Source organism: Dermacentor andersoni, chromosome 2, assembly GCF_023375885.2.
Source record: "Dermacentor andersoni chromosome 2, qqDerAnde1_hic_scaffold, whole genome shotgun sequence".
NCBI lineage: Eukaryota > Metazoa > Arthropoda > Arachnida > Ixodida > Ixodidae > Dermacentor > Dermacentor andersoni.
The window spans coordinates 84695550-84708667 of NC_092815.1; the positions used below are offsets into that span (position 1 = coordinate 84695550).

General features: G+C 43.7%; 1 protein-coding gene across 2 annotated transcripts in view; it reads right to left on the reverse strand.

Moving 5' to 3' along the window:
• Positions 1-13118, reverse strand: part of LOC126541721 (rho GTPase-activating protein 15-like) — a 37725-nt gene that overhangs the window by 18085 nt on the left and 6522 nt on the right. Inside the window, exons 2-8 of one of the 2 annotated variants that reach the window (XM_050188623.3) lie at positions 11138-11375; positions 10289-10588; positions 9222-9443; positions 8591-8971; positions 5268-5639; positions 2385-2525; positions 24-119 (exon numbers count right to left, since the gene is read on the reverse strand). In XM_050188623.3, the coding sequence (XP_050044580.2) occupies positions 24-119; positions 2385-2525; positions 5268-5639; positions 8591-8971; positions 9222-9443; positions 10289-10588; positions 11138-11332 (1707 nt within the window). In that variant the 5' untranslated portion in view covers positions 11333-11375. Of the gene's footprint in view, positions 1-23; positions 120-2384; positions 2526-5267; positions 5640-8590; positions 8972-9221; positions 9444-10288; positions 10605-11137; positions 11376-13118 lie in introns of those variants that run through there. The other variant, XM_050188625.3, reaches the window with a different exon arrangement.

Below are 13118 nucleotides of genomic sequence, written 5' to 3' on the forward strand. Positions count from 1 at the left end.
ACATTAAGAACAGACACCCTTACCTGAAAGACATTTCGACGTTTAGACTTGTCGGGGCACCAGTCAATGACTGCTCCAGCCAGGTTTATCTGAAGCTCAGCGCTTTTACCAGCTGGTTTCTGAGTGGAGATAAATCACACTCAGAAAAATCAGCAGAGCTATGTGCACCTAAATACAAAATCCCAGGTATGAATATTTAAATTCTTGCTTTAATTTTCCTGATGTCAACAATCCCAATTAGGAACATGATAGAATCTTAATTTCAAGTGCAACTTCTACCTGCCCTCTTGTAAATGTTTTCATGCTCACTCTTCTTCCAGGTATCCTGAACCACAATTTGCTCTTTTAGTACACTGTTGTCACTATTCAACAAAATATGGCAAAGCTATGCGTCCACATACAACAATAAGATCACAATGATGATGATCACAATGATGCAGCTTCAAGTAAATGAAGAAATAATAAAGCCAGGTAATGCATAGGGGAAATTAATTATGTTTAATTGAAATGGTGTAAATAATAAGGTAAAGGGAAATGAAAGTAGATGAAAAGCTGACTTGTGCAGCTCAACTCATAAAAACTATGTCATATCTTGGTCTTCATAAAACAGGTTACAGGCCCTTATCTGCATTGAGATGGCTAATAAGGGCAACAAATGACGACTAAATACAAAAGCAACAGAGGCTGAAATGTGCAAGAACAATGGCCAAAAGTTAAACACATACATCAGAGAAATAAGGTAGACTGTATGCTACAGTGCAACGCTGTGATTAATTGTGTGACAGAGTTAAACAACCAAAATTAACAAAAATTAGTAATTGGGCTATTTGAGCTGCTGCAATAAGAGGCTCCAGATTAATTCTGAACATAACATATACAATTGTACACATGGTCACAAAATATTATGGCCCATGAAATCTGAGAAAAAGCTGAATATCTCCACAACCTCACTATGCAGCCTGGTACAGTCAAACCTCAATATATAAAACACGAATATATCGAATTATTGCGTATATCGAATACTTTCTATATCACCCGGAAAATCACATGCATTTTAAATTTTTTATTTCGAACGGGGTTGGGCGTAAAATAGATATATCGAACTCCGCCATCCCAGACCACATGCGCTCTGTGGACAGGTGGTGAGCTTTCCTGCAACACCCTCGAACATAGCTGTGGCACGATGGGCGTTCCTGACTGTTGCACACTATAGCTGCACACATTGATCGCACTGAGGGCACTACTTGAACACAGCGGAGTACACACGCGGCGGCTTGGCTAGTTCGACAACATCAACAACGCATTGTATTTGCTGCACCGACCCCTCCTCGGTGCCGCGCTCTGCACCTGCCGCGCCTCGCGAGAAGTGGCGGTTTGCATCCGCAAAGACGTGCGACAGCGCGCACTCACTGGGCTCACTCATAGACGCCTTGGCAACTTCTACGCCGCTAGCGGTGCAATACAAGGCACCGGCCTATTGCTTGTGGATCATTTAGACTATGTTTAGGACTCCATGTTTAAGCACGCGGCTGCCAATAAGGAGGCTGCACTACTGCAGTACTTTCAGCCAAATACTTTGTGTGAAGCTTCAAGTATTTACTGTGCCACGATTGGGGCGCAGCGAATTGGGTACCAAGAGAAGGGAAATGTAATTGAGGACGACAGAAGACTAGGTGGAGCAATGAAATTAGGAAATTCGCGGGCGCTAGTTGGAATCGGTTGGCGCAGGATGGGGGTAATTGTAGATTGCAGGGAGAGGCCTTCGTCCTGCAGTGGACATAAAACAGGATGATGATGACGACAACGATGATGATTGGGGTGCGATCGGGGATCGTTGTTCGAAGCACGCAATTGGCCTAGGCCGCGCCGATTTTGCACAGCAGACAAAGTCGGCACAGCCTACGCTAATTGCAAGCGGCACAACCGAATGTGCGCTCTGAACGATCCCCGTTGGTTCACTGATTGATTTGCAAAAGTTTCTGATGCGTTTTTTACGTGATTTCATATATATAATTCTGGCTATATCAAACTATTTTGCGATCACTGCGCTGTTCGATATATATCGAGGTTCGACTGTATTCGCATTTCCGGCCTCGACTAGAATTTGCTAACAAGATTGTTATACACAGTTTTACTCGTTATGGCTATGGGCTGCTTGAGAATTGGGACGTTTTCTGAGATCCTGAGGTCTGTAATATTTTGAGGCCACGTGCACATGAGTCTTTGCATTCCACACCAACTAGAGAGCAGCCATTGTGGCCGGTAATCGGTCCATAATCTCATTTTGACGCACAGCAATAAAAAAATCTAGCTGGGTCCTAAAATAACTTTAACAACCATTGACTTGGCCTGTGACGGCAGCTTTGCCATTGAAAATGGCTTACCTCCTGTGCCGTATTGATGTCCTTGTAGAGGAACAGGTTCCGGTTGGTAAGTACCACGTATGCAGGTGACCAGCTTTTCTTCTGCTTCTTGCCTGCTCGTACCAACTCTGTCTTGTTCAGCGTACCCTGACGTGTTACCAACTGGTGAGGAGCAGAGAAAGAAAGGCTTTCAACACAAATGAACACTGTCAGAACAAGCATATGCATGTAACAAGTCCAGTGAACATTAGTGAAGCATGTTGATGGTGACATCCCCCAGACTGTCTAAACTGTAAACAAGAAATATCAAAGAGCAGACGCTACACATATGAACACGCATCCATATACAAAGAAAAAGTGTTCAAAGTACATGATGGGGGAAAAAAAAGAAAGAAAAGGAATTGTCATAGGCCAATGTATTTCACGGAGAAGTATACGATGCAGTGTATTTTTTCCCACGTGAACACTTCACTGCACTAGGAATTTTATGCTCCTTATGATTTTTTTGTTTGTTCTTTCTGTGAGTTCCATGCTTCAAAAACATATCTGGTCAAGTGATGATTGAAATATGGGAAAAGGTTCGAAATAAATCCTCTGTTACAGTTGACTCACTGAAGTACAGTCGAACCCGACTATAACGAACCCGTTTACATCGAATTATTCTGTATATCGAACAATTTCTGGACACGGTATAGTTACAATGAGTATATATAGAAAAATTACGCTTACATTGAACAAAAATAGCAACGACTTCCGATACATCAAAGTGGCGGAAAAGTGCCCCCAGAAGTTGTCTTTTCCTCGCGGCGGCGAGTAGACCCGGCGGCGCAACTCCATCCAACCGCTCTCCCTATCGTGACTGCACTGCCTCGGATGAGCCGTCGACATCCCCCTGCAAAAAATGATCCTCGCCCGCCCGCCCGCAGCGCTTGCTCAGACAGCCAATCAGGGGCTCTTGTGCCCTTGTCGTGTAAGATGGCGAAGGTGTGAGTTGTCTCGCTGCTTTTTTGGTTCATTATGTGTGTGCCTTGTTGGCCTTCTCCCGCAGTGTTGCCGTGATGAAGCGGCAGAATTTGCCTTTCGTCATGAAGCTCGAAATCATAAATCGGGTCGAACGCGGTGAGAAGTTGGATGTCCCTGCAGCGTGCAAGGTTCCGAGGAGTACTCTCAGCACGATCTTAAAGAACAAGGGGGAGATTAGGGTTAAAGCGGCCAAACTTGCGACCCGGTGCCCGTGGCGCCCGACGCGTACGCGCGGCCGTGTACGAGTGGTTCATCCGAAATTGCTTCAGCCATGCCGGCTTCCGCGTGCTCGGTGATGACTGTCAATTCTGAAGAATGCGACGAAGCCGTTGCCGGTGTTGCCGAAGTTTGGATTGAGCTGTCGGAATTTCCGGAAGCTGTTGACGAATCAACGGTGGACGAGTTTGTGAGTGCAAATGATGGTGTTGCGACCATGGGAGAGCCTGAAAACGGAGGCTACATTGCCGACATCGTACTGAGCACAAATGAAAGTGGGCACAATGAGGAAAGCAACGACAATCCTTGGCCCACATCCTCCGAAGTGATTGGTGCGCCCGCACTAGTCTGGTGCTTCTGCGCGAATGCGGAAGGTTGCGGCCTCGGCTGCTACGACTCCTTAGACAATGTGGAGAAGTGCGTGCGTCGCAGGCAGCGAAATTGCCCAAGCAGAAGAAAATGCAGGACTATTTCATGCAAAACTAAGCTAGTTTCATCAATAAAGTGATTTTATATATGGTATGTGCTTTTATGACATCCAATTATTTAGCAGGCTTATATCGAATTATGCTCTATATCGAACTGATAGGCGTTCTTTTGCGAGTTCGGTATAGCCGCGTTTGACTGTACGATTGTCACATCTCTGTCTTTTGCTGTTGAATTTTACTGGAAATTCTGGTGTACTATTATAGTTGTAATAAAGACGTGGGATTTCCAACTACTGTTGTAGTTGCTGGTATGTCCAAGTGCGCAAGGGAGGCTTATACAGTGTTTGCCAAAAGCTTTAAGACCACAGTTCGAGTGATGATTTGTCACTGGGAAGCTTAGATGAGCAGCAAATCATGGCATGGTTGGTTGGTTCAGAGCTTCTAAACTGGATACCACAAACAAAAAAACAGACAAGGCCAGATGGGACGGGCAACTGATGTCATCCCGTCACTTGACAGTCACGTCATCTTTTTCTTGTATGTTTCTTTGTTTGCACTATCAATATGGGAAACTGTATCTGTGAACAAGTTCCAGAATATAGGTCCAAAATGTCATCATCTTTGCAAAGAAACAGTTGAATAATGCTGTTAGTCCTTTGGAATAACTAAATCGGTCAGGTGGCCCCTTAAGATTGGGTTTTCATCTGGCACAACATACTTTTAGAAGTGTAAGAATGTTCAGTTCATGTCCCTTGAACTGTTCATGCATATATAGCCTGAAAAATTTTAGTGCTGCGGTTTACGTGTTCACCAGTGACAAAACGGGTGAATGCCAACAGATGCAGATAGGCTGAGTGCTTTCTCTGCAGATTAGTTACGGTGCCGTAATTGTGAAATGGGAAAAGAAACTTGAACGCAGAAGTAAAGCCTTTACTTACGATGCGCTTCCCGAAGAGAGTTTTAAAAAGAGTGACTGACTGGTTTAGTGTCATAATGTTTGTCTTTGGTGTTCCCTGCAAGCAAGCACAGCCTAAGTAAAGTTACAGTTGGCCACAAAAATTTACGAGACACAGGTTCCATGGCAAATGTGAATTTTTGGTCTGTAAAGGTACAGCACTTCCTATCAGCACACTAATTTGCAGGAATGCAGCTTTTCCATACACCTCATGCCTCTGAAACTTTTGTTGCCGACTGTACATAAATGCACCAACCAATGTAAGTAAAGCAGCACGCTTGCCTCTAGTGTGTCAAAGGTCTCTATGGCTTCTGCCACGGATGGACCGTGCGGTGGGTAGTCCTCAGGCAGGATCATGGAACGCGTCCTCATGGCCCTGGCATGCTTTGCCTCGGAGAGGGATGAGGATAAGGGAAGCACCGGTGGTGGTGTGGGCTTCAACCGGTTCAGCTTCGGCGTCAATGTTGGCGCAGCCCCTGTGTAATGGGCGCTGCGCGTGCTGCTGCTGCCCTCGGCTGTTGCTGGCAGTGCTCTGCGCTCCCATGGTGGCTGACTCTCGGAGCAGGAGTCAGTTTCCTCCTCAATGGAACCGGTTGGAAGCAGACGGGGCCTGTCACCAGTCACCTGGCTTGGGTCCTCTGCTGAACTGTACCACTACAAGAACAGAAGTTGGAAGAGTTTAATGGAAAGAAGAAAGCACCAAGTTATATTATAAAGTGTATAAAGGACAAAAGCCTATTGTACAAGGACACACAGTCATAGTAACACATGACTCGGGGGGAGAAAGAGTTGGCTCCTTGTTTAACTGGCACGACAGGATGTTTGGCAACTGCATGAATGACTGGAAGTTGATCTGATTACTCTCTCTGCCACTGAATTCTCGCACCTTGGAGGCAAAAATGCAGATTACCACAGGCCATTGATTTGTCCATCAAGACTTGTTCTCAATGTGTGCTGCTAAATGCTACAGAGAATTGACTGAAAGCACTAAGCTGAACAAGGGTACTACACTGACATTTTTACTAAAGACTTGCAACAAATAGAATTACTCAATCTTTATAAGGCCTGCTTATCAATGCAAGTCAAGAAATAACTTACATTGGCTATGCTCAAACATGGCAGTACCTGGCAGCCATATGATTCCCTGCTACACCTAACTGAATTTAGAAGTTCGATAAAAAGGTAGGGTATCATACTATGGCATAAGCACCAAAATCAGTGTTTAAGATATGGCTGGAAATCACAGCAGCACAATAGCCAGTCTTATGCACATATAGGTCATGACTTCTAATGAACACTATAAAATAATGCTGCGCAACTGTGTTGGAAAAACAATTACGTGAGTCTCCAAAGTCAATGCTGTCAATAAGACATGCAATGCAAGCATAGAAAGCATAGAATGGGGGACATAAATGCACATTTAGGGATGTACACTCTCTTGAGATGGAAAATTTATCACTTGCACCTTTATATCTTTAAAACAGAATATGATGGTGACACAAAGTGATGCGCAGACACAAATGCACAAGAACAGGAACTTGCTGAATATGATGGTGCAAGTAAACAAACCAACATGGGGCAGGAAACCGGGTGTTTCCCAATTAAAATACGTTTGGGTGCAGAGCGTATTAGGGCAACAACATCGGGACAAAAAGTAAGTTCACCAGTACCTCTTCCTCAGAAGATGTTAATGATGACAATGAGGTCACATCAGAAGGTGGGAAGAAGCAGTCAGTCTCTGAGCCTGTACTGCTATATGGCGACTCCAAGGCCCTCGTAGCTTGGCACAATGAAGACGGGAGGCTCTCCAGTTCATAAGAGAAAGCCCTGTTCAGCTTGTTTTTAAAGAAGAGGTCCATTATGACAGAGGGCCTATCTTGGCTGCCAAAAAGGAACGACCACTCGACATCTCACGAGACCCCCTGCCTCACGGGAAACCTAGCCGACACGACACAGGAAGTGAGAGTGGCAGTGTTTCCTCTCCAGGGAGAGAAAGAAGGAAGTTGCCAGGAAGTCTACAGGAGGTGCCGACAACAAACCCACCCCAGTTGGAGCGAGGTGCACTTCGATTTCACCTCCTTTTTCTTTTCTTGCGATGTGCTACAATACACTGAATTGCTGCCATGGCAGTGATCCAAGTTTGCTCCCCAAGGTGAGTCTTCATAAGTCATGTTCTTCCCTCACTTCAAGTGCACAGTTGTAAAATAGACAAATTAATGTTGCCTGCATTATCGAAGCTTGAACTAAAATAAAAGAAGAAAACAAGTGGGGCTTAGCAAGATTCTTTGTAATACTACGGCCATTATTCAACGATAAAGGCATATGTCAAGTTTCTGCCTCTGCTTCTGCTTCTGCCTCTGCTTACTGATATTGAGCCAGTGCTACAGTCAGCTGACAAACTGTGCCTATAAGCCGACGAAGCAATAACTCCAAACTTAAAGAAAATATATCTCTTGACCCCCCATCATTACATGCAACGTACACTATATTCAACAATGGCCTGCTCTTAAAAGGAGGTAATACCCATTTACCAGAAAATGACAACCATTCCCTTCTCAGTATTATGCACAGTGCTCTCACCGAAACAACATCACTCCCACCAGGACGACCTATCACTCTGTGCTCACAAGACTTCACTCTCCCAGTATAGACTTCCACAAGGACTGCTGTTAAATACTAATACCAAGCAGCTTACGGCACTCTTGTGCCAATCACGGTTTTGTGTTGCTCTCAACAAGCCAATTTTTATGTTTATGCATTAGTATCACACACAGTAGCACCAAAAATGGCCTTGATGGCGTCAATAAAGGCAACACCAGAAAAGGAGGAAGAAAATCACTGCCTCATTTTCATGCACAACAAATCATTTTGGCTTACACTGTGAACCATCGCATGAGGCTTAAGCCATTCTGAATTTGCAGCAATGAACTAATGAGGTCATAGTGCTACTGTATAAGCAAGAAGTTTGAATTATGCAGTGGCACTCTATGCAAAAGCCAAGTGCACGAGCATTTTATAAACGCTTATCCCCCAGTAATAGAGCTTCAAAGTAATTAGAAAGAGAAAAATTGAGTGATGATCACACAGCCACTATGGCAATTATAGATAGCAAATGCATTTTTTGATCATTTGGCAAAGGTTCGTTGAGAAAGCATGCTCCAGCTTGTTTTTATTATTATTATCCTAGCCTAGCAACATTTCTCAAAAACAATTAATTGCGTTACATTTGCAATTAATTTATTACATAGTTTCCAGAAGATACACTATATACATTGCAACACATGCCAGCAAAATTAGTTTTTATATATCCTGGTCAATGATTTTCTTTGTGACATAGCAAAAACTACTGAATGGCTTAAAGCACAGACAAGTGAATTTTGCCACACAACAAATTTTCTAGAAAGAACTAGCTTTAAGATGACGAATACAATTCACAAGGTTGTTTGAAGACAAAGGATCAATGTTTAGGCAAACACATGTACTGCACGTCCTTTCTATGATGGCACAACAACCATACTGATGGCGCATGCATACACTAATGCCAAATTTCCCTTTAGTATTCTTAGCATGAAGCTCTACAATTGCAGCCTTATAACTGTACCTACCCTGTCTGTAGCAGACTGGTAAGCCGTTGCCAGACGACTGCCACGAGCAAAGTAGAACTTGCTGTTGCCATTGTGCTGGACGGGTTCCTCATTAGTGTGCTCTCGGGGAAGGGAAGAAGAACCAGGGTGGCTTAGACCAGGACGGCTACGGCCAGTTGCACAGGACTGTGAAAGGCTATCTCGGCTGCTGGACAGGAGCTCCTCCCGACTAGAGGACAACAAGCTGTCTCGACTGGATGACAGCAAACTGTCTTGGCTTGACGAGAGTGGATTGCTTTGGCTGGGTGGCTTCTTTTTGGCTGGTGGAAGGGGCGGTGGGCCCTTGCGTTGGGAAACCTGAGGCGAGTCCAACCGCGGAGCTAGGTTGGCATGATCTCGTTCCTGGAGAAGAGAAGTGTGCCATGTTACAGTACGTTTAGCAATGGCAAGACATGAATGCAGCTACAAATCTTTAGAACATCGATGTTTTCCTATTTTCTGTTTTTGAGACCTAGTAACCTGGCTTCTACAAACTAAAGACAGCTATTATAATTGTTTTATTACAGACTTGCTTTCTGCAACATTAAAATGAGCTGAAGTGCACTTGATGACTCTGTACAGAAAGCAAGTTACATTGGGCACTTCAACTAACATGAGCAGCAGGCAGCTCCCCTCGGCGCCTGGGAGGCTTCCACGAGCGCTGTCCCGTATGAAAGTTGTAGTAGAACTTTCGGCCAACACCACGAGCATCAAATTCAGCCCAGTGGTCACTCAAAAAACGCAATGGTTGCTCCTCGGGTGATGGGTGTGGCGGGCTCGGAGGACACGGTAGCGGTGGAAAGTTTGCGTAGATTGGTGACCCCCTGTCACGCCTCTGCATAAGGAAAGGAAGGAAACACACATCACAAATAAAACACAGTGCCAGCTGTGTCTTTCATGTCTTTGTTTGTCCCTGTCCCTGCACATACCATTCCTCTAGACCATTATGAACTACCAACAAGCTCATCTTGTTACAGCGGTTGATGTAAGTGAAATTTGGATCAGCGTATGCCAGACAGATTAACATGTACCACTTTATTAAATGTGCACCATTTTACTGACAGTGAAATTATCATCACTTGACACGATTTAAGCTGAGAAACTTTCCAACAACACTATTAGGACAAACTACACTTCCTTGAACACTCTGAAGAGTCCTGGGGCAGGGGGGGGGGGGGGGTCAGCAAGTTAGTCTGACAAACATTACAGAGGACTAATAACGACTAATAATGTGGAAGAATATGCTAATTAAGCTAGTTTTAAATGTTCAACTGTGACAATGCATTTACAGGATGTGTTTATGCACACATACTCACCAGACATGAGACAGCCCACAGCGCTGACCACCAATTTTTGAGCAAGCAGGATATTAGTACACCTAGATAAGCATTGTCACAAACCATGATGAACAACAAAAGCAATAGTGAGAGAAAGAGGCCTTAATAGTGAAAAGGGTAAAATGGTTGGCCAGAGGTGTATGTATATGTCTAGCTTGCTTTTAATGCTGCATGGGGATGAGTGGAGAGCACTCATTCTTCATGAGGTGACAATGCACTACTAGATAGCACAAGGTGCCACTGCCAGCCTTGCTCTTTGCAGGTCCCAAGGATTTCTTCTGCTTAACGACCTATGTCATCTCTTTCTAATTAGCTAGAAGGAGCACCGGTAGGAATAACTCACAAAGCGATGGGATGAAGGCTCATTGAAGGCAGTTTCTTTGGCTGCTTCAGTGCTGGAGGACTCCTCATTGTCCGAGTAGTCAATCTCAGGCTCATCCAAAGACTCACACGAGCGTGAGATAGGAGTTGCTGCATCTGCAGGCGAGTCCAAAGTATCACTAGGTGAAGCATTCAGGCTACGCGACTGCCACTGGTCTTCTGCATGGTTCAAGGACGAGTTTGACGCCCGCTGTCGCTGCCGCATATTAGACTGGATGCCCAAGGGCTTACCAGACAGCTCCGAAGGCACCGGCTTGTCAACCTGCATTGCGGGGCATCTTGAAGCAAATGAGAAAATACAGAGGCATGCAGTGAGGCAGGACATACATGCACACCTACCAACAGACACAAATTATGTAGCATAGCTGAAAATTTTGGTACTACTGAGAAGTTGACCAAGAATGTACAAAATCAGAAGAAAGAAATAAAATAAAAAATGAAATCTCTCATACAGCTTGCTAGATTAAGGAAGTGACTAGGCCCTCGGCTTTTACAGTACTTAAGTCATAACTTTACTTGGCACAGTCAGGCGACTCCTCTCTAACTCCTCAGTCTTCGTGCATCATACAAAATAACCATAACTGGGCAGATTTTCTCTACGTTATTTAGCCTCATAACTAAAGAGTTTGGTGAATAAACCAACTTAATCCCTTTCTGCCAACATCCTTCTCCCCTTCATAAGTTTTTTGACAAAAATGTGTTCTCATTCTTAAAGCACTCCTTCTACCTTTACCAAAGCTCTCTTTCCTACAAAAAGGGGAAGAACTAGGACTGACCACTGGGTAGATAAAGTGATCCATCCAAGGCTTACATGAGGCAGGCTTTTGGCCAGTGGTTTGATAGATGCGTAGACTCCCTCTGCTGTGCTGGCTTGACGTGCAGCTGCGTGACGGCTGGGGCCGGTCAGCCGCCACCACAGGCTGCTGCTCTTGTCCAGCGGGTCAGCCCGCCGTCCGCTCGCCTGGCAGCGCGCAAACTCTGGCAGCACTCGGGTCTGCTCACACATGCTTCAGCTTGCATCATCTATGGCTGGCTTTGCCCATGCCACCCTGTAAATGTTTACCCGAGCACCATATGAGTGCTCCAACTCAACTGTCGTGTTGGTGACAGTGGTGTTGGAAACAGGAATGGAGAGATGCAGTCCATCCTCACTCATAGTATGCAGAGTAACAGTCCTGCAAACATTTGGGTGCTTTAAAGGGGCACTAAAGCAAAACATTAGCCTAAACTGTATTGGAACATTGCCCTCCTGTGCTAGCAAAACTTATTAACGTTAATAAACTTAGTACTGTGAAAGGTAGCTTGGTAAGCCAGAAAAGACTAAAAACAAAAGACAACTGGTGACCTGCTCTGATATTTCTACACCAGATTGTTGTGACGTCATGGGTTTCAACAGCACCTACTCAGGCTTGGTCGCCATTTTATTGGTAAAGGCTGGCTACGTTGCATTATAAAAAAACTGAACACATAATCTAGCAAATTTCGAAACCGTTCTTCGAGCTAAAACATCCCGAATATGGGAAAATACTCTGAAACTCGTTATGTCGGTCTCATGTACAGGAGCTCAAGACTCGGCATGAAATTTTAAAAATGGGGTGCATTTGGCCCCAATTTTCTTCGCCAATTAACTGCTTTTCACATATGGATAAAAACACTGTTCATTAAGAATAATAAAGACTGATTTAGTGCTGCTCTTTAGTGCCTTTTTAATAAAGCTCAACTACATTACCATTTTGCTACGCCATAATTATGAAAGAAGCTAAAAGTAACATTAAGTTAAGAGGAAGCTTTAGCTGGGGCCCAACACTGACGCGGCCTATTCAAATACATGCAAAACACAATAACAATTTTCTGAGATAACCCCTGGGCCGAGTTTAATGAAATTTGTAGCAGTTGAGAGAGAAAGTTAAATTCTAGTGACTGTTGGAACTGGAATTTGGGTCCTGAATTTTGTTAAAAAGATCTTCAAAAATTCGAAAGTATGGAAAAAATAGAAGCACGAAGTTTAGAGATTCATAGCTCTGCATCAAGAACAGATATCGCAGTTCTGTAAACGGCATCCATTAGATCAATAAAAACGGACACATTCCATACGTCATTTTATATCTTACGTGAACTTGTTACGTTGTTTACAAGGGTTCTGCGAAAGGGTTCTGCGAAATTTCCATATTAATGCATTTTTTGAGATTCATGTGTAACATATCAATTTTGTCCGCTTTAGATGTACTATTAGATGCAATTCACAGAACTGTATTACCATTTTTCGTTGCTGAGTTACAGAGTTGCAAACTTGATAGTGTCGTTTCTTGAAAACTTTTGATTTTTGGCAATTTTTAATAAAAAAACTGACAACATAAATCAATAGTGACTAGATTTTAAGTTTTTCTTTTAAATGCAACCAACCTTGTCAAATTTCGTACAGTGGTTGCCGAGAAAAATGAATTCTATTTTTATATGTATTTAGATAGAGCACCCGAGCTGAAGCTTCCTCTTAAGCTTGATTATTACATTGCATTTCTGAAACACCAGAAATGTCACTCTTACCATGTTAAGCCAGAATAGATGCAAAACAAGTGAACTGAAGTTCCCATGCTAGCTTCTCATGATGTCATGGAAGCTGGATGCAGTTAGCTTGGTCTAGTAATAGTTAACAGATAAATAAGGGTTATACTACATAAGGGAACCAGTGCTAAGCTTAGTAAGTTTTGTTAACTCTTTCTGAACAAAAGTGGCCAAAGAACGCAAAAAATATACTCTGAATGTATGAAGTTGTACCTGTGTACCAACGCTGT